This window comes from Macrobrachium rosenbergii, chromosome 12, assembly GCF_040412425.1.
Source record: "Macrobrachium rosenbergii isolate ZJJX-2024 chromosome 12, ASM4041242v1, whole genome shotgun sequence".
NCBI classification, from domain to species: domain Eukaryota; kingdom Metazoa; phylum Arthropoda; class Malacostraca; order Decapoda; family Palaemonidae; genus Macrobrachium; species Macrobrachium rosenbergii.
The window spans coordinates 17,134,606-17,155,830 of NC_089752.1; the positions used below are offsets into that span (position 1 = coordinate 17,134,606).

At 35.9% G+C, this 21,225-nt stretch overlaps 1 protein-coding gene across 6 annotated transcripts in view; it reads right to left on the reverse strand.

Moving 5' to 3' along the window:
* Positions 1-21,225, reverse strand: part of LOC136844412 (GRIP and coiled-coil domain-containing protein 2-like) — a 415,740-nt gene that overhangs the window by 261,318 nt on the left and 133,197 nt on the right. For all 6 annotated transcript variants that reach the window (XM_067113578.1, XM_067113581.1, XM_067113577.1 and 3 more), the window contains one exon: positions 2,007-2,050. In XM_067113578.1, the coding sequence (XP_066969679.1) occupies positions 2,007-2,027 (21 nt within the window). In that variant the 5' untranslated portion in view covers positions 2,028-2,050. The remainder of the gene's footprint in view (positions 1-2,006; positions 2,051-21,225) is intronic.

The window sequence follows — 21,225 nt, forward strand, 5'->3', positions numbered from 1 at the left end:
AATGGGAATTGGTTAGTGAGAAAATTCACTAATAAAAACAACAACAGCGATGAAAACGAGAAACAGAAAGAGAGAAAAGAGCCCATTAACTGTAGAATGTGAGCCTTGGGAATGGAAGGCCGTTTACATGATCTGAAGTTACTAGGTATATCAGTTCTCAAGTTATTCTCCACACAGAATGGAAAAGTTAAGTATACCTTCGTTTAACCAGACCACTGAGGTGATCAACAGCTCTCCTAGGGCTGGCCCAAAGGAGTAGATTTATTTTACGTGGCTAAGAACCAACTGGTTACCTAGCAACTGGACCTACAGCTTATTGTGGAATCCGAGCCACATTATAACGAGAAATGAATTTCTATCACCAGAAATAAATTCCTCTAATTCTTCATTGGCCGGTCTGAGAATCGAACGCGGTACCAGCAGAGTGCTAGCTGAGAACGATACCCACCCGTCCAATGAGGAACTCACACAGAATGGAGACGACACCCAGTAGCAGTGGGTGTCATACCAAATACTTCCAGCGATTTCCAGAGAAATAAAACCTAAAGTTATCAGGACATCAGGAAAACCAAACAAGAGTAAGAATATTAAATAATTAATGAGTAGAATTCGAATACTCCTCATGATGGATCGATTTTTGGACTTCAATCTCTATATAATCACCGGTCATTAAAAACGGCTAATCAGAACTTATAGATATGCACCAATTAAAATGTTTCAAATTGTCATACAGACGCATAATGCACTCAGTACACCCAGGAACTATTGTGCCTATATGTTATAAAATCCACGTTAACTAATATGAGCTCAGACAGATACATAAGTTCAAACCTGGGAAAAGGCTAGATAAGAGTAAGTTAGTGTAGCGTGGCATATCTATCCATCTATCTTTACATGTATGTATGTATCTGTATACGTATACGTATAAGTGTCACACCAGGAAATTCCAATATATATATATATATATATATATATATATATATATATATATATATATATATATATATATATATATGTATGTATGTATATGCATACGTGCACACGTATAAGTATAAATGTCAACCCAGAGAAAATCCAATGTATATATTTTATATATATATATATACATATACAGTATATATAATATATACACATACACATATAAATTATATATATATATATATATATATATATATATATATATATATATGTGTGTGTGTGTGTGTGTGTGTGTGTGTGTGTGTGTTCGTTAAAACACGTGTAATATATGTAATGGTTAAGTCACGTAACCTAAAATGGAACGTGTATCCGTCCGTGCATGTTTGAGTATGTGTGGATGCGTGTGTCAACTTCCTCAAAAAGGAACACCTATCCGTATATCGTGGAGTAGCTTCCAGTCCTCACAATTGCCTTGGTCAAACTATAATGGTGACCCAAAAAGAAAACAGCACTGGATAACATAAATTCGAAACGGCTATTTTCAGACTGGAGCAGTAAAAAGAGCATAATCCTAAGAGTAATTCTAAATATATCGAACACAATTTCTGTAAAATGATTCCTGTCATCAATCAGTGCCTCACTCGGACAGTTTTCATCATTACTGTCGTTTCAGTTCTGAAATGTCTTTGTCCGAATCACCGGGTGACACTGGCTTCGTCACAGAAAGCTTTGCAACATTTAAATATTTCTGAGATTTTATTATGCACAAATAAACGAATATATAAAAGATAAATAAACGGAACGTTAATGCATCACGAAATGGTATGTTACTGAAGAGGAAAACTTGTAATTTTTAATGAAAATATCAGTGAGAATTACATGCGCTGAAAATAGGTTAAGGAATGGCAAATGGTGACTGAAATGAGTATCTGTCTTTCGAGAATGCCATTTCAAATGACCCAAGGCTCTTCTTTAAATTAGCCAGACAAGATTTGACAAAGCTATGATCATTTATACCCACCCACAGGAAAGCAGAGCACAAAAACATAGAGGAAAGCTTTGGAGAAAATTAATAGCGTCGTTCTTACCAGTATCGCTAGAGACGGCATTCTTGAAGACGGATCACAGGCCTCTGCAAACAAGAGAAAATACGGGTCATTGACTTATGGATTAACCAGAAGGAGTGTTAAAATAACAAACTAAGCACTGGGAGGCAGTGACGCACGAAGGTTCGAATCCCGAATGACCAAGACATGATACATAATGCAAGCATTCGAATTTTATGCTGAAATCTTGGCAGAAGGAAAAGAAAGCGGAAGTTTAGAGAAACTAATGAGCGGCAAGGTTTTTGTCAACACTTTGATAAAAAGAATGAAAACGTATAGCCTTCCAAGTACAGGAACAACGCCAATTATGACAGCGCTCGAAAGCCCTGCATAATATATTAGTATCTGTTAAGTATACCTTAGTTTTACCAGACCACTGAGTTGATTAACAGCTCTCCTAGGGCTGGCCCGAAGGATTAGACTTATTTTACGTGGCTAAGAACCAATTGGTTACTTAGCAACGGGACCTACAGCTTATTGTGGAATCCGAACCACATTATAGCGAGAAATGAATTTCTATCACCAGAAATAAATTCCTCTAACTCTTCATCAATGGCCGCGGAATTGAACTCCGGCCCATCGAATGACAGTCTGAAGCTCAACCGGTTCGGCCAACAAAGAGTGATATTAGTATGTTATGAAACTCTGCTTCAGTTTTTGAAAAATATTCCTAACTTCTTTCGGGATAACTGATGATCTAGAGTAAGTCTTGCTCTAAGCACTTTCTTGATAAAATTACCCATATTTACTGCCCTCCTTGTAATGATGACTAGTGTGCAATTACAATTCGCTATGATTAAAATTGCAGAAATGCCAGTGATTTAAAAAGGATGCAATTATTGCAGACCTTATATGAAAAACGAGTCATTGCAAATGAATGCAGGAAATAACGCCTTTGGTAAATACCAACTTCAAGAACTACTGACAATATTCATTATTTTCAAATAACTTTCTTCTCAATAAAACACTGGTCTTCGAAAAAAAATCCCAATGAACACAGGACGTTCAACTGCTTTTGTTCAACTGCGTGTGCTTTGCAGCAAACATTCCCTGCTCTTGATACATTCATACACACATACATACATGCACATATATGTATATGTATATATATATAATATATATATATATGTATGTGTATATATATATATATATATATATATATATATGTGTGTGTGTGTGTGTGTTTTGTAGCAAACACTCCTTGATCTTGATACATTCATACACACATTTGTATATATGTATATATATGTGTGTGTGCGCAATATTATAAATATAATACCGCATAATAGTTCGGGCATCGCAGCTCTACATAAATTTGCTGACTTAGGGGAAAAGTCAAGAATTCTACTTTCCCCTAAATATACGGCAATACAATGATTCATTGAATGATGACGCATCTTCCACCAACCAATTTCGCGTGATATCACGATTATCATTAATTCCACCTTCTCGTAACAACCACAGCAAAGAAATGGAGCAATGAGTAAAATCCAGAAAACCTGTCTGAAGAACATGACTCGAAAACCAGCTATCTAAATCACCCTTCAGAAAAATAGGCAAAACTCGTCTGCTTGTAATCACATCACAAATTACTTGAATTAAACAGAGCGATGCACCGATGGCTCTACATTTGTTAAAGTAAGAAGGATAACGAGATGAAGAAGAGGAAGAACACGAAGAAACTTCAATATCCAGTTCCATCGCATTAACATTGAGATGCCACGTCAACAAGGAAGTGTTGGAAAGGTCGTGTAACAGGAAACTGAGCGAAAAGAAAGGTGACATCAAAATCGAATTAAGGAGCGACGCAGGAGCAGCAAAATTCGAGTGACAATCAGCTATCTATCTATTTATCTATCTACACACACATATACTGTACATATATATGTGTGTGTGTGCATGTATTACGATCTCGCCTCTCGAGATCGACAGGTTCTTTAAAATAAACAAGCAATTGGGCTGCAATGACTGACGAGAGGTGACAAACAAAGGAGGGAGGAGCAGAACAAAACGAAAAAGTTACCTTAAAATTAATTTATTTACAATATTTACAGTGAGTCAGTTCAGTTTTAGGTAAACAATAAAATGAACATAATTACAAATGAATTAATCACTTAACAGGAGCAACAACAATAAACTGGCTCGAAAAAAAACTTTTACAGTACCGGGTCAAAAACAAAAACGTTAACAGCACAAACACAAATGACCAGCACAATAATTACATTACATAAATTCAGAAAAAAAAAAGCCAGAGCAAAATATGACGAATCAATAAAATGATTATCAAACCATAAACAATCAATGATTCAGTTACAAAATACAGTTATTCATAATAATATAGCAGCAAAATTAATTAATACACAGGCAGCATAATAATTAAACCTCAAATAGATTAATAAACACTTTAGCAGCACAATAATAAAATAACTCAGGCAGCATGATACATTAAAACAACATCACCAGACGAACTCAATAGAGCCGTCAGAAACAGGCTGAGCTGCTTTACAGGAACACTGCTGACAACTCCGACAGAGCCGACACGACAACAATCTCGTCCTCCAAGCACAGTGCTGACGCCCTCCTCCAGTACCGACGACCGCGACAGAGCCGACACGGCAACCATCTCGTCCTCCAAGAAACGTACTGACGTCCTCCATCAATTACGACCAAGACAGAGCCACACGGCAACCATCTCGTCTCAAGAAACTCTCTCGCTGCACTGCTGCAAGACCTGACCTCACAGGTACGGATACCTGCTGCTGCTGCTACTCCAGCTGGCTTGCTGCTACCCTCAACCTGACTTGTTGCTGCTACGAACCTGGGACTTGTTGCTGTTACGAACCTGACTGACGCTGCCAAGCACCCATGACAGACGTCAACTCACCAGCACGAAAAACAAACAAAAGCAAAGGAGGCAACAATCCCACCAAGGAACAATCTACAAACGATTGTTCCCTAACAGCATGTGTAAATATATATATATAATATAATATAGTATATATATATATATATATATATATATATATATATATATATATATATATATATATATATATATATATATATATATATATAAATATATATATATATATATATATATATATATATATATATATATATATATATATATATAAATATATATATATATATATATATATATATATATATATATATATATATAAATATATATATATATATATATATATATATATATATATATATATATATATATATATATATATATATATGAAAATAAGAAAAACCCATAAAACACTTCTTTAAACATTGAAACCATATATTTTGGGCACTTGTTTCTGTACCCTGTTCCACTATTAGAATATGGACTGGACAGGTGAGAGAAGAGATTACAATGGTATATATACAAAAACATGAAGGTGTGGCCCAGGCCTCCGATGTTAAGGAGGTGGCGTTTCTTAAGAGGAGAGATTGACCAAATTCTAGTGGTTTTTGGCCTCATTAGCCCGTTTGGCGATGGATCTGGCGGTCGCGTTTCTGGGTCATCTTCAAAAAGGGGTGCGAGGATTAAGGTGTCAATGGCGTCCGATTTTCCAGTCCTCCTGACAGGTTCCTTGTTGGTTTGATTGATGATTGGTTTGATTGGTCAATCTCCCTCCTTGTAAGAAAACGCCACCTCGCAAACATCGGAGGCCTAAGGCCACACCTTCATGTTTTTGTATATATACCATTGTAACTTTCCACCTGTCCATATTCTACCAGTGAACAGGGCACATGAAACAAGTGCCCAAAATAGGTTTCAACGTTTAATAGTGTTTATGGGCCTTCTTATTTCATATTACACTGTAGTATTACAGGAAACATTCATATATATATATATATGTGTGTGTGTGTGTGTGTGTGTGTGCGTGTGTGTGTGTGTGAATTGTTGTCACATACACGTTTGACATTTCTTTATATTCACAAATATTAAGCCACAAATATCGTTTAATATCCAGTTAATTATAATTGCGAATAACTTCCACCCCCAGAGAAATTATAACTGATAAGTGTTTCGTCCGCGGCAAGATTCGAGCTGCGTGGTATAAGTCACTGTCTATCGTTGTTTCTGAAGCAAGCATAGGTTCGAACCCTGCCGCGAGCGAAGCTCTAATCAATAATAATTCCCCTTGGGTGTAAATTATTACCAAGGAGTAGTGAAGAAGATTTTAATTATATTAGTTTCTTAATATTCGGAAATATATATATGTATATATATATATATGTGTGTGTGTGTGTTACAATAAGATTGTGAAACCAGGATTTCACGAAATCCCTGAAATTTTCATAGAATTCGTGATATCACCAATTCACTTAGGAACATTTGATTCCCAAGGGAATCTACACTGTTTAGCCGTGTTTAGTACTAGCCCCTCGGGATCAAATGTTCCTAAGTGAATTGGTGATTTCATGAATTTTTATACTAACAAACATCAAGCTATAATTGTCATTTAATATACAATTTCGCTCTACATCTGAAATGATACGGAAAGGGAATAATTATATAACTGATAAGTGTTTAGTCATCCGGCGGTTTCGAACCATCGACAGCAACTAACTCCGACTTCAGTGACGAGTTCTCTTGCCCCTGGGCTATGTGTGTGTGTGTAGGTGTGTGTGGCGCCGGGGGGGTGGGGGAACGACAGACAGCCCTCCTTTGATCATTTCCGACAGTCGCAACAATATTTACAGTATTTACAGAGTGGACGATAACCAGGAACCAGCAACCAGGAATTATTAGAGCCATTGCTTCAAAAGCATCGATGGAAGAGATACGAAGCGGACGACAAAATTCCCGGATCTTATTTAATTAATTTATGGAGTGCGGCGCTGAGCCAACCGAAAATGATGGATACGAGCAGGAATGAAAAATTCCCGAAATCAGTTTTACTATCTCGCATTTCAGATTGCAAAACACTTTCGGCAGATCGTAGACAGAGAGAAATGAATCACTGATTTCATCGGGAATATGAAGAGTGGAAGGACCTCTCACCGTGTTGTAGTTATACAGGGTGTTTCGAAATTAGAGCCCGCCCCCCGCCCTCTACAGCATAAAATAAAATAGACATGGACAAAAACAGAAGTAATCCAGAACAGATATTTATTTAAGTTTCTCACTGAGTATTTAATATTTTGTGTGGCCTCCATCTGCCTGTACCACAGCCTGCATTCTTGAGGGGTATGATTTCAGCAACTGCAAAAAGCTGAGACTCAAACTCCATTTCCCTGAGCACTTTGGTCACCCCTCTCTCCGCAGGTCGTGGGGCTTGCAGTATACCATCATAGTTCACTGTGAGCGCCCAACACGATCCTTTAAGATACTACTAATGTTTCCACACACACATTAAGGTCAGGAGCCACCTGGAAATTCACTTGACAGAAGAAATCAATACCACTGTTTGAAGCAGCTCCTGTCTGAAGAGCCTTGAAACATGGGTGCCTTATCATGCAAAAATGTGACTTCTCAACAGATAACACATTTTCAGGATCTTTGAAGAAAGGGAAATACTCACCAGTGCTTCAGTTTCTCAAGTATTCGCCATTCCATGACTGTCCTTTTCTTTGATGACACAAACTGTTTGGCTGTGAAACAGAGAAATTCCAAAACATTTAAGAAAATTTCTACAATCTCAGCGATAACGCACATCATCACTGATATCATCCAACTTTGCAGCCTAAATGATGTCATTTTTATGATTTGGTTTCCTGACTGTAAATGAAGAATTCATCTGATGCAGCAACATGTAGAAAGTCAGCTTCATCGCAATCTTTAAGAAATAAACCACAAAATCATGCACAGTCTTCTCTTGTTGAGTGATGGTGGGCTTGCTGATAACATGAAATGGCTTAATGCCAGATTTTTCAACTCACGATATACAGCACTATAACTTCTTTCCCTTTGTCTCTAGTTCAGCGCCAATTTACGTAAAAGACTTTATTGGTCTACCTGCCTCAGCTATGATGTCTTTTGACTCCTGAGAAAGGACTTCAGGCCTTCCAAGATTCTCACTCTTTTCGCGATGACAGTCATATGGATTTTGTTCCAATTCTTTAACAAAAGGATTCATCTTTTTAACGTATTTAACTATCCAGGAATGAAAATGAAGGGATGCGCCAGCATCCCTGGCTCTCTGCAGGCTATAGCCCGATTCGGTCAATCCATCTGATTTCCTCAGAGTCGTTAGCCATGGCTGTATCTAACTCCATCACTCAGTCTGGAAAATATAAGAAAATGTAAATGAAATAAAGCTTAACGGAAACTTCAGAAATAATGTACTTGGAGAAAGGCTATAGCAACAACTTGCTTAACTTTTCCATTTGTTCTGGGAGGCCTCTAATTTCAAAAACACCTGTGCATGTGAACTTTTAAAACATGATATTTGCAAGATTTCTTTCTCTTTCGAAAGCATGAATTCCTTGTCTTTTATTCACATAAATGTACACGAGAATATAATGAAAACTACAAAAATAAATGTAATATACAATAGATGTTCTAACGGAAGATAATTTTATGGAAAATAGCCGAATTCCACTTGAGAGATAATTTTATTATCAATTAAAAGAGAAAATATTAAACAATATTTCTTTCAGGTACTGCATGCAAAATTCTATTTTCTGCGCCAATCGACAAAAAACTTCTAATAATGATGTTACAAATCCATTACTGAAATCGAAATTTAAAAATAACTATTTTGGGTATTCGCGAGCAACATTTAAAACTAAATTTTTCATACGGCTTTTTGTATATAAACATATATTTCCTCTTTTTTGAGGATTCTGTTATAAATCGGTACCCGCCAGGTTTTCCCACGCAGAGAGAGAGAGAGTTCTGCATAAATGCTATTAATTTTTCTGAGGCAAAAAAAGTTTTACAATATGAAAAAGGACAATTAAAACTAATTTAAACTGTGCAGGCGGACACCTCCTCCATCCCGCCCCGGGTCCATATTAAACAATCATGCATATACAAACAACTGGGAAGCCTTCACGAAAGTTTTGTCATTTCTGATCCAATACTTGTGGAAATATTTTAATGACACCATCCCATTATTGTTATTCTTTAATTATCTCCCTTTGGAAATGGGCATGGCCCCATATGACCAAAACTTAAACCCCCTTTATCCAATAATACTTTATGCAAAACTTGTCTGAAACTGATCTATTGGTTCTGGAGAAGCGGTAAATGTTGAAAGATGATTCTATACACCACACATGCATACATATATACATACAAGTTATTGCCGCACGCATTGTCATTATATGTATGTGTATATATATATATATATATATATATATATATATATATATACTATATATATATATATACATACACATATACATATATATACACTCCATTACAATTGTTCTAGATATTTTTGGGTGCAACTTTGCAAGAGGTCTGGGGGAAAATATCTTCTAGCTCACTTAAGCTGAAAGGTCAAGGTCAAGTGAACCTTTTGACTGTTTGCCCCAGCGTATGTGTGTATATATATATATATATATATATATATATATATATATATATATATATATATATACATACTATTACACACACACACACATACGCTGGGCAAACGATCAAAAAAGGTCCCTTGACCTTTCAACTTAGGTGAGCTAGAGGATATTTTCCGCCAGACCTCCTGCAAAGTGGCACCCAAAAATCTCTAGAACAACTGTAATGGAGCATCAGGACACAGACACAGGCCTCCGGATTAAAAGGTAAGAAAAGGCACTCAGAAACTTAGTCTATACTAACCCTCACATTGACAAAGGGACGGAGCTGGTGGGAAGGGGAGGCGGGAAGGGGCTTAAGGATGAGGAAAGGGGATCTGAAATTAGATTTACCGGATGAGTTAGAGGGGCGAGGGATGGCAACAAGATCCCGCTCTGAGGAAAAACTGGAAGGCGAAAGACTGAAGTAGAATTGTTATAATGCATAATGAAGATGCGAATAATAATAAGAATAATATTAATAACACAATGATACAAGCAGAGATACCGGACTTCAAAGCGTGCATTACTTTCATTATAGCCATCAAATCCTAATTTGCATACGGACTGAAATTAAATTAGCAACTGTCACTTGCCTTCATATGGACATTCTACATATAACATTGACATTAATTTCCCTGAAGCATTCTAGAGAAGATTTTTTCAGTAACACATTTTCCAATAAGGTCTGCGTTTACCACTTTATATATATATAATAATATATAAACTAGTGTGTGCCAATTTTGCTTTTTTAATTGATATATTCTCTGAGAGTATTCTTCACAAAAAGGCCTCAGTAGAGTTTACATCCTGAAATCTGCCACTTGTATGAGAACCCTTATTTTCCCTACAGCGAACCTCTGCGCAGCTACTACGTTTTTTCCTTTTTAGTAAACGTCATTACATTGAAATCATTGTCTTTATTTTGAGTGAAAATCCCTGCCTCAAAGCCATTTCGATCTCAACGGCCTTGGCCTTTGTCGCTGTGATCGATCTCTGGAGAGGCGTCCTTTCCGCGGTTCCATATCGCAGTCCAAGGTCATGAGGGATTTTGTCAACAGCCGAGTGGATTGTCAACTGGGAGTCGAAAACTTTTTACGTTGGTTGTTAGTCTTTACATTTCTGTTTTTTTCTTCTCATACTGTTGCTTTGTTTTGTATATCCATTGCTACAGTTATTATTATTATTATTGGAGAAACAAATCCACAGTTATGTATTGGTATATATATTTAAAACTAAATTTCCACAAAGATTTACTTTTAAATATATGTATCCATAACTAACTGTGGATTTGTTTCTCGACTTCAAGACTCATGCTACTATGAGTATTTATTTAAAATTTATTATTATTATTATTATTATTATTATTATTATTATTGATTTAACCACTTTAAAAGCAAACCTTTTTAACACATCACGTCCAAATTGAAGCAATCCATTATATGATTATCTTCAGACTGTATATAAGTTTATGATTAATAATGAAGGAATCTTGTAAATGTTGACTCTGATCTGCGATAAAGAAGTCGTTGCATCTTAGAGCAAATATTTCTGGTTTTCATTACTGAATAAATATTTGTGTTTTAGAAAGTGGAAGCTAACCGCTAAATCTCTTAATATTCACCAGAAGTATTTTGAAGCGGACAGTTTTACTGCATTTCCCCTTTACTAAATGAGTAATCAAACACTTGGCGAGAGATTTGTTTCCATTTGTCAGCTTATAAGAAAGTTCATAACAAACGTAACTATTTTCGTCATTCGAATGTTCCTGTTCATTTCGTTTTCTTTTCCATAAGTTCACGGTCTTGATAAAGTTCAGTTTAGTGCTAGTTACGTTAGTCTAAAATTATGAAGTTATTTCTTAAATTTCGAATTGGTTTTTTAGCTTGTAATTAAAAGATAAAACAATTTTTTTTTGTATCGCTTAACATTAAAATATGTTAGGATTTGCTTTATGAAAGGGGCAGTGGTCAGAGATACCTTATTCTCTCTCTCTCTCTCTCTCTCTCTCTCTCTCTCTCCCTGCATTATGTAACTGAAGTTATCAGTATAGGACGGTCGCATTTTTGAAGAGAGAAGTTAAAAGTCACAATCTGTGTTTCCTACTTAGAAGTTGATTATTTCATTACTGCATTCATAAACATTGCATAATATGTAAAAATTCACTACCTATTTATTTATTTTAAGATCATATATTCGGTAATATCAGCTTTGCAAGTCATCAATTTTGGAAGCAGAATTTATGAAAATGTCATTAAAAATAGCAATGGACTTCCATACAGTAAGTCATGTACTATATCATTTTATACAGTGTGAGAAAAGCAACTGAGAAATTAATATTCAGGAAAGGTAGCAACCAATAAAGAGTAAAATGCATATTATGACCCGGGAAAACAAAAACGCTAAACACTGTATAGAAAGATTTGACTCAAAAGAACATCAACCATGAGTCGCTGTAGGATTACGCAACTTCCCAAATCATTGGCAAATAAATAATATCGTGAAGAGATGATTCAAGAACTTGTTCTTTTACGTGGATGATGATCTTGCCATATAAAACCTTTAGCGAAAGTATTATCATAAAGAGAGAGAGAGAGAGAGAGAGAGATGGAATGACGTACAATACCCCAGTCTTGAGTGGCGTATGAGACAAACAACGACCACCATAGCGATACCGAAATTGCATATCAGCGAGAATTAGAGGCTGCCCAGGAAATGTATGACGATAGCCAAACGTTTCTGGCCGGAGAACTATCGGAGGACTTGTAAAAAGGAGATAAGAGGAGGAAGAAGAAGTTGTAATAAGAGGAAAGAGTAAGAGGAAAGAAGAAGAGGAAGAAGGGAAAACCGGGCGAGAGGAATAGACGTCTCATCGATCATCAACGCCAGGGGAAAAAAGGATCAGTTTTTTATCGTAATCCATTACTATCGTCAGCCTCTCTCTCTCTCTCTCTCTCTCTCTCTCTCTCTCTCTCTCTTCCAGTTTTTCAACTGGATTCCAATATTTATACCAGCTTTATATATCGTGATTTACTTAGCTGTATTTTTGCCATTGCTTTATTGTCTATTTATGGGGTTTGTGAAGATTATTTCAGCATGCAATTGTTCGTCATGAATTAATTTTTTTCTTTTTTGGGACTTCCACAAGAGAGATCTTGAGATCTGGCATTTAATATTTCAATTAGGCTGAGGCTGATGGCGAGTTAATAATTATCTGCTCTGCAGACTTTCCTGCTGATCTGACTACATAAAAGTGTATATTCGTTAAGACTTACTAAAAGATTATGTAAATCCTCAATTTCTGAAAGGCATGACTTATCACTTTTGTAATAAAGGACTTACTCATTAATTCCATTATGAAATATTATCTATATATATATATATATATATATATATATATATATATATATATATATATATATATATATATATATATATATGTTATTGCCATACATATATTTATGTATGTATGTACTGTATGTATGATGAATAACAAAAAGATTTTGCGACAATGATCTTTTTAGTGGGTAATTTTCACTAGATAGTATGAAGGAATTAACCATTTAACAAGTACAACTTTACCGCCTACGCTTTTACCACACATCGTTGGTACTTTCCTAGAATATAGGTGAGACAGTTAGTCTCGAACTCCAACCGCCCCCCCACCAAAAAAACGAGATAAAAAAAAAAAATAAAAAAAAAAATAAAATGAGTCTCGTGTTGGGCAGTTCAATGGACGAGGTATGAAAGTCGCAAAAGAAACTTTTGTTGGAGTAGAACATTTCACGGTCGAAGGATCTTTATTTCGCTGTACATTTTCTGAAAAAATGAAACTGAGCGAATTATTTTGTCATCTTCTCGCAAGAGAATGAAAAGTCTCTCTTTCTGTCTAGGCATTTAAAGATTTTTTCTAATTTCGTACACTTTCTCTGCGTTCCCTCATTGGTTAAAATTCCCCGTCGCTTTCCAAAATTATACCAACCGTCGAAGTGGGAAAAATTCTGAAAAAATTCGTAGTCCTACCTCCTCAGCCCCACAATACACCACTCCTACCTGAAAGAACCATAAATATGCGAAACTTCACAACTTTTCTAACTGAAATAATATATAAAACTTAAGGCAGCCACCACACTCTGCCACGCCTTCCGGGCTCATTGATATAAAAACTTTCTATTTTCCTCTTTTCCTAAATGGAAAAAATCTCCCCAGCGTTCTGAAAGGGTTTCCAGATCTATCCACTCATTTGCATTAGAACGACCTCTGACTCTGTACGTTTATCTTTAGGTCTTCGCACGCTCAGAGGTGTTATGGGGAAGGAATGTTCTGAAAGGAGGCGGGCTTAAGGAGAATTGTTTTTCTGTTTGACTAAATTTTAAGGTGACCCTAGTTTCCGCAATGGAGTCTCACTTTCCTTGGACTTCCGAGTCATTATGCTCAGATGACATTATAGTACCTGACTGTCGAACAAAAACAAGCATTCAAGATTTAGACTGTATGATGCTTTCAACTTATAAAGCGAGATACTAGTCTACAAGTTATTAAATGAAAATACAAGGCAAGTTCTCTTAAATGCTATTAGGATTAATTAGGATTAATTCACAAATAATTATTCCTAAACTTGAAAACTAACCTAACCCTCGGTAATGACCACATTTTAATCAAAGATGTTTTGAGCAAATCACCCACTCCAAACTTTACCCAGAAGATGCCAACTACCATATTGGAATGTATATCCTCTAGTAGGCCAGAAATTAACAAAACTTTGGCAGTCCCTTTGTGAAAATATTGCAACGAAAAAAAAGCGCAGTATTACATCATCAGTGTCTCTTTGGTCATATCCCTATATGCCAAGGAGACAAGAAACGATGTCAGGTGAAAATCCTCCATTTTGCGATGACGGTATTGTGCCCTTGACTGTGAGACATTTGCTGGTCGAACGTTCCAGTCTTGGGAATCTGAGACATAGGATCCTGTCCTGGGGACGTGACAGAGAAGGACATTTTATCCTAGCTACAATTCTCGGTGAGGATTTGTAATAAAGAGCAGTTATATATCTTTGCGAGGGAGGCGGGCCTCCTCACCAAGTTTTAAATCACATAGACATTCAGGTTGTGTATATAGCATATTTGAATTTCAGATATGATTAAATATTATAGTTTTAGATATTTCCTATATGAAACCCCTTGTAAGTTTATTTATTTATCTTTTTAGTTTCCTTTTTAATTTTATCACGGCGTCAATAACATAGGTGTGTCGCACCAGTTTTAGCAGTCATAAATCAATCAATCGGTTATCTGCTGAAAGTAAGTCCGAGGTGTATTTGTCCATAAGAGCTGTTTACTTCACTGAAATCAGTCCTCGATACTGTCTAGTTCCGTTAAGTATACCTTAGTTTAACCAGACCACTGGAGCTGATTAACAGCTCTCTAGGGCTGGCCCGAAGGATTAGACTTATTTAACGTGGCTAAAGACCCAGCGTTGGTTATTTAGCAACAGGACCTACAGTTTATTGTGGAATCCGAACCACATTATAAAGCGAGAAATGAATTTCTATCACTAGGAAATAAATTCCAACTCTTCATTACGGCCGGAGACTCGAACTCAGGCCCCTGGCGAGTGCCAGCCCCAACTCTACCGACTCGCCCAACGAAGAGTTGTCTATTTCCGTGAATGACATGACAGAAGAACCCCTCATTCTTGGTTTGGGAGGTATCGGTGAAAGTTGTATACAGAAAAACACTGAATTGCTATATGAGGGCACAAAAGGTGTGCAAGCCTCAAGAGTTTGAAGCCCTCAGCTGAACATAGAATCTGAATATTTTCTTTCAATGTCTTGGCTAAAACATGTCCGTGATAAATGTCACTGGTTTTTCCTTTTCTCCTATAACATCTGGCAGGTGTAATAGAAGGTGACCACAACGGAGCTTTAGAAGCTTAAGCCTTACTAGACACGCAAATGAAAAAAGGCGTTATGTAGGAAATTGGAAATAACTGATCATAACTTTCACAAGAGGTCGACAATACCTCAACTATTTCGTCAGCGACTGGTTACAGGGCTTTCAGCTTTGCTTAGAGGCAAAAGTCACAAGTCACAAGGACCTCTTAATTTCTCAAGTTCCTTTTTATTTGTTCATTTTTTTAATATCCCTCACTCTGCGGCCTTATGTCAAAAACAAAAAATAAATGGAGACTTCCTTCCCGGATAGTTCACAAGCATTCAACTTCGCTAAGACAGTGAGGTCAACTGTGCTATAAAGAAAGAATAAGAGTGGTATTTATTTCACCTCACACGAAGACAGTATATATATATATATATATATATATATATATATATATATATATATATATATATATATATATATATATATATATATATATATATGATTATTAATCATTTTTGTATGTGATTCATTAATGTGTGATTGATATATATATATATATATATATATATATATATATATATATATATATATATATATATATATATATATATATATATATATGATATTATCACTTTTGGTACTTGATTCATTAATGTGTGATTGATTGATATATATATATATATATATATATATATATATATATATATATATATATATATATATATAATGTTATACACCTCTAACTTGGATCTACGAGCTTTCCTTTCACCTTTTCCTGCGAGCGCTTCTTATATTCATATGCCACGGGACCATTGTGTTATTCAGCTGCAATTTTACAAGATCAGAAATACTCCCGCCCTTACCATCGCGTCGTAATGTTAGGAAATTTTTACGCTAAGTATTCTTTAAGTGATTGGTGACAGTTAATAAATCTATGGAATTTTAATGATCGCAATGACCTCTTAACTTCTCGAGATCCTCTTATTTCCTGGGATCCGCTTTCCACTTATATATCTGAGCCAGAAATGGGAAATAAAGCCTCTGCATTTTTCAAGGAAATAGAGAGAGAGAGAGAGAGAGAGAGAGAGAGAGAGAGAGAGAGAGAGAGAGAGAGAGAGAGAGAAATATAACATCTGCATCATGAATTCTGCTTGCATAACACAAAGATCTACCCTGTGAGCTAAATAAAAAAAAAATCCAATCTTCGTAAGTGCAGCTCCTAGACGCTTGTTGCCGATAGGGAGAGGCTGCAAGTGAAAATAAACAAGTGAAAATAAGAAAACAACAGGAAACGTCCAGAATCAAAGATAATTATTGCAAAAGCTCGAGACCAAACTCACGCAATCCTCACCTTCTCTGCAAGAAATATCGGAGCAGTGGCGAACTGCCATCAATCAGCTGGGGACTGCCCTTGGAAGGGAATTACAAGTGCCCAAATAAATGCCCAGTCTATTGTTAAAGGACTGAGGTTTAATACGTGTTTTTAAAGTCTTAATGAATATTATGTACACTTTTAAATACTTGTATCACCAGCAAACTCTTCCGAGTGTATACTTTTTAAACCACTATTTCCCTCAGCTTTATTGAAGTATTACACGTCAGATCTTAGAATTTTCCTTTTGAAAGTCCCGGGATAAAAGAAAAAACGAGTTCATACAGAATTATTGCATTCTAAAGTAATTTTCCATGGACCTCGTAAACAGACAACAAAGTAACAGTAAAACGTACCTAAGTAAATCTCGATAAGTAAAATTGGCATAAACACTGGAATTCAGCTGAATAAACCTGAGAGAGAGAGAGAGAGAGAGAGAGAGAGAGAGAGAGAGAGAGACGGATATAAGTGCCTGACGATAGTAATGGATTATGATAAAAAAAAGATCATTTTTCCTCTCGGCTTTCTGATCGATGAGACGTTTATTCCTCTGGCCTTTTTTCCTTTCCTTCCTCTTCCTCATTCCTCTTAGTCTTTCTCTCATTTCTTCCTCTTAAGCCTCCCATTCTCTCCTTTTTACAACTCCTCCGAATAGAACAGAATAGAAATAAAAAAAAAATATCCTTTTTAATTACATGCAAAAAACCGATTTGAAATCAAACAAATAACTTCACGATTTTACAAAAATGAATCTGATGCTTAACTGAACATCATCAAGACTGTGGACTATAAAGAAAAGTCTGAGTATTAACATTCAAATAAAGAAGCACACTTTTACCAGGGGGAACAAATGACGGTAATGTGAAATAAGTTTCCATCAACTGCTCTTGAAAGTCTTACTAAAAGAAGAACATATTTTCTGATAATAGCAAGCGTTCTAGTTCTCTCTCTCTCTCTCTCTGATTTACAATCAATCACTGTCAGTTATCTCGACTCAGCGTCACTCATTTACAGTTCAGTCCATCAAATTGGAATGGAAACAATCTTTCGCCAAGTATTTGATTACCCATTTAGTAAAGGGGAAACAACGTTAAATTTTCCACTTGAAAATGATTTTGAAGAATATTAACAGCTTTAATAATAAGCTTCCACATTTTAGCACAAATATTTATTCAGTGATATTAACCGAAAATATTTTTGCTGTAGGGTAGAGCGACCTGTTTATCATAGATCAAGACAAACACTTACAAGATTCCTTCATTATCCACCTTATACGGATGTGAGGTTATAGGTAAGCCTACGGTAGGTTGCTTCAATGCAGCCGTGAAGATGTGTTTAAAAAAATGAGCTTTTAGAAATGCTATATCAATAATAATAATAATAATAATAATAATAATATAATAACAATAATAATGCAAACATTAAAAAAGAAACAGAAAGAGAATAAAAACATACACCAGGAAACTAAAAAAAAAACGTAAAACGTTCTCGACTCCCAAGGGACAATCCACTCGGCTGCTGACAAAATCCCTCATGACCTCTGACCGCGATATGGAGCTGGTGAAACGACGCCTCTCCAGCGATCGATCACAGCGACAAAGGCTCGCGCATTGAGACTGAAATGGCTTTTAGGCCGAGTGATTTTCGCTCATAATAAAGACAGTGTATTCAATGGCATAGACATTTACTTAAGAGTAAAAAAGAGTATTAACTGAGTAGGAAAAGTTCGTTGTAGTTGTTAAAATAAAAGGTCTCAAATAAGAGTCACATTTCTCGATGTAAATTCTAGTGAGGCCCTTTTGTGAAAAAATGAACTCGAGAAAATATTCTTCCAGAGGAGATAGCAATTATACAAGAAATTTAACACACAAAAGTACTGATACAGATTTTGACCTTAATGAGAATCCTACTGTGAGAAAGGAGAGTCTTAAATAAGGAAAAAGAATTAAGTGGATAAAAATAAACTCGATTCCGGTGAAAAAGAGATACCACATTCTCACGTGTTAGATGCCGCTCTAAGTACAGCCATTAATGAGTTTCTGATGCTTGTTTTATCTGGCTTTGTGTAAGCAGGAACTCTTGATCAAACAACTCTCGATTTTTTTTATAGAATTTTTCCAACTTCGATGGTTGGTATACTTTCGGAAACTGGGACGGAAGTTTAACTGATGAGGAAAAGAATATAAAATGTATAAGATTACAGAAAACGTCAAGTACAGAGTTAGAAAGAGAGAGTTTCCATTCTCTTGCGAAAGGGTGCCAAAATAATTCGCTCACAGTTTTATTTTTTCAGAGAATGTACAGCGAAATAAAAATCATTCGACCGTGAAAGGGATCTACTCTAACAATAGTTTCTTGTGCGACTTTTGTAACTCGCCCATTGAGCTACCCAGCGCGAGACCCATTTAATTTCTTTACTTTTTGTCGGGGAGACTAGCTGTCTCGTCTATATTCTCGGAAAATGCCAACGATGTATAGTAAATGCGTAGGCGTTAAAGCTGTATTCGTTAAATGTTAAATTCCTTTATACTATATAGTAAAAGTCACCTTTATAAAGATCATCTTTCCTTAAGTTTTTTGTTATTCACACACACATATATACTGATATATATATATATATATATATATATATATATATAAAAAATACATACACACAAAAAAGATGAAGAATTCGAGAAAGTTAAGAGGGCATTGCGGCTATTACAATTACATATGTGTATGTGTGAGTGTTTAATCGAAAGAATTTCGAAAAGACATCCGGAGTAGATGTATTCGTAATGGAATTGATGAACAAGTCCCACATTACAAAAGTGATAATGCATACCTTTCATAAACTGAGGATTTACATAAGTTTTTAGTAAGTCTAAATGAATATATACTTTTATTCATTCAAATCAGCAGCAGTCTGCAGAGCTGATAATAGTTAATTCACCATCACCCTCAGCCTAATTGAAATGTTAAATGCCAGATCTTAAGATCTTTCTTTTGAAAGTCCCGGAATAAAGGAAAAAAGTAATTCATGGAGAACTGTTGCATTTAAAATAATCTCCAACGAACCCCATAAACAGACAACAAAGCAACGGTAAAAACAGAAAAATAAATCTCGATATGTAAAACTGGTATAAATATTAGAATTCAGTTAAAAACTCTGGAAGAGAGAGAGAGAGAGAGAGAGAGAGAGAGAGAGAGAGAGACGTAAGTGTCTGACGATAGTAATGAATTATGATAAAAAACGATCATTTTTCCCCTCGGGTTTATGATCGATGAGACGTCTATTCCTCTCGCACTATTTACCTTCTTTCATTCTTCCTCATCCCTCTTAATCTTTCTTCTTACTCTCGCCTCCTACGCCTTCTCTTATCTCCTTTTTACAAGTCCTCCGAGAATTCTCCGGGCAGAAACGTTTGGCTATCGTCATACATTTCCTGGGCAGCCTCTAATTCTCGCAGATGTGAAATTTCAGTATCGCTACGGTGGTGGCTGCTTGTCTCATCCGCCATTTAATATTGGGGCACTGTACGTCATTCCATCTCTCTCTCTCCTCCAAGCTCTTTTGTTGCGAGTTGAGTAAAGAAAATACGGACTGTCACTCGATGGGACGGAGTTCAATTCCCAGGCCGGCTGATGAAGAGTTAGAGAATTTATTTCTGGTGATAGAAATTTATTTCTCGCTATAATGTGGTTCGGATTCCCACACAATAGCTGTAGGTCCCGTTGCTAAGTAACCAATTGGTTCTTAGCCAGGTAAAATAAGTCTAATCCTTCGGGCCAGCCCTAGGAGAGCTGTTAATCAGCTCAAGTGGTCTGGTAAAACCAAGGTATACTCTAACTTCTCTCTCTCTCTCTCTCTCTCTCTCTCTCTCTCTATATATATATATATATATATATATATATATATATATATATATATATGTATATGTGTGTGTGTGTGTGTGTGTAAAAAGATCAGTCTTGATAAGGTATTTAAGCGAGCGTCTATGACTCGGATGGGATGACCACACCCCTCTTTGGATGAATGAACTGTACAAGAATCACTGGTTTTAATAAGTTATCATCTGCATTTATTTCTTAGCTTTCCGAGCTGTTTGCACGATCAAGAGTCCCTGCTGGCAAAAGCCAGACAAAACAAATAGCAGAAACTCATTAATTGCTGTACTTATAGCGATAACTAATGCGTGAGAACGTGGTCCATTTTTTTTTTACGGGAATCAAGTTCATTTTTATCTCCTTTATTCTTATTCTGTTTTTATAGAGAGTCTCCTTTCTCACAGAAGGATTCTCATTAGGGTTGATATCTGTATCAGTACTTATGTGCGTTAAACTCTTTTTATAATTGCTATCTTTGAAAGAACATTTTCTCGAGTTAATTTTTTTCACAAAAAGGTCTTACTAGAATTTACATCCAGAAATTTGTCTCTTATCAGAGATCTTTTATTTTAAC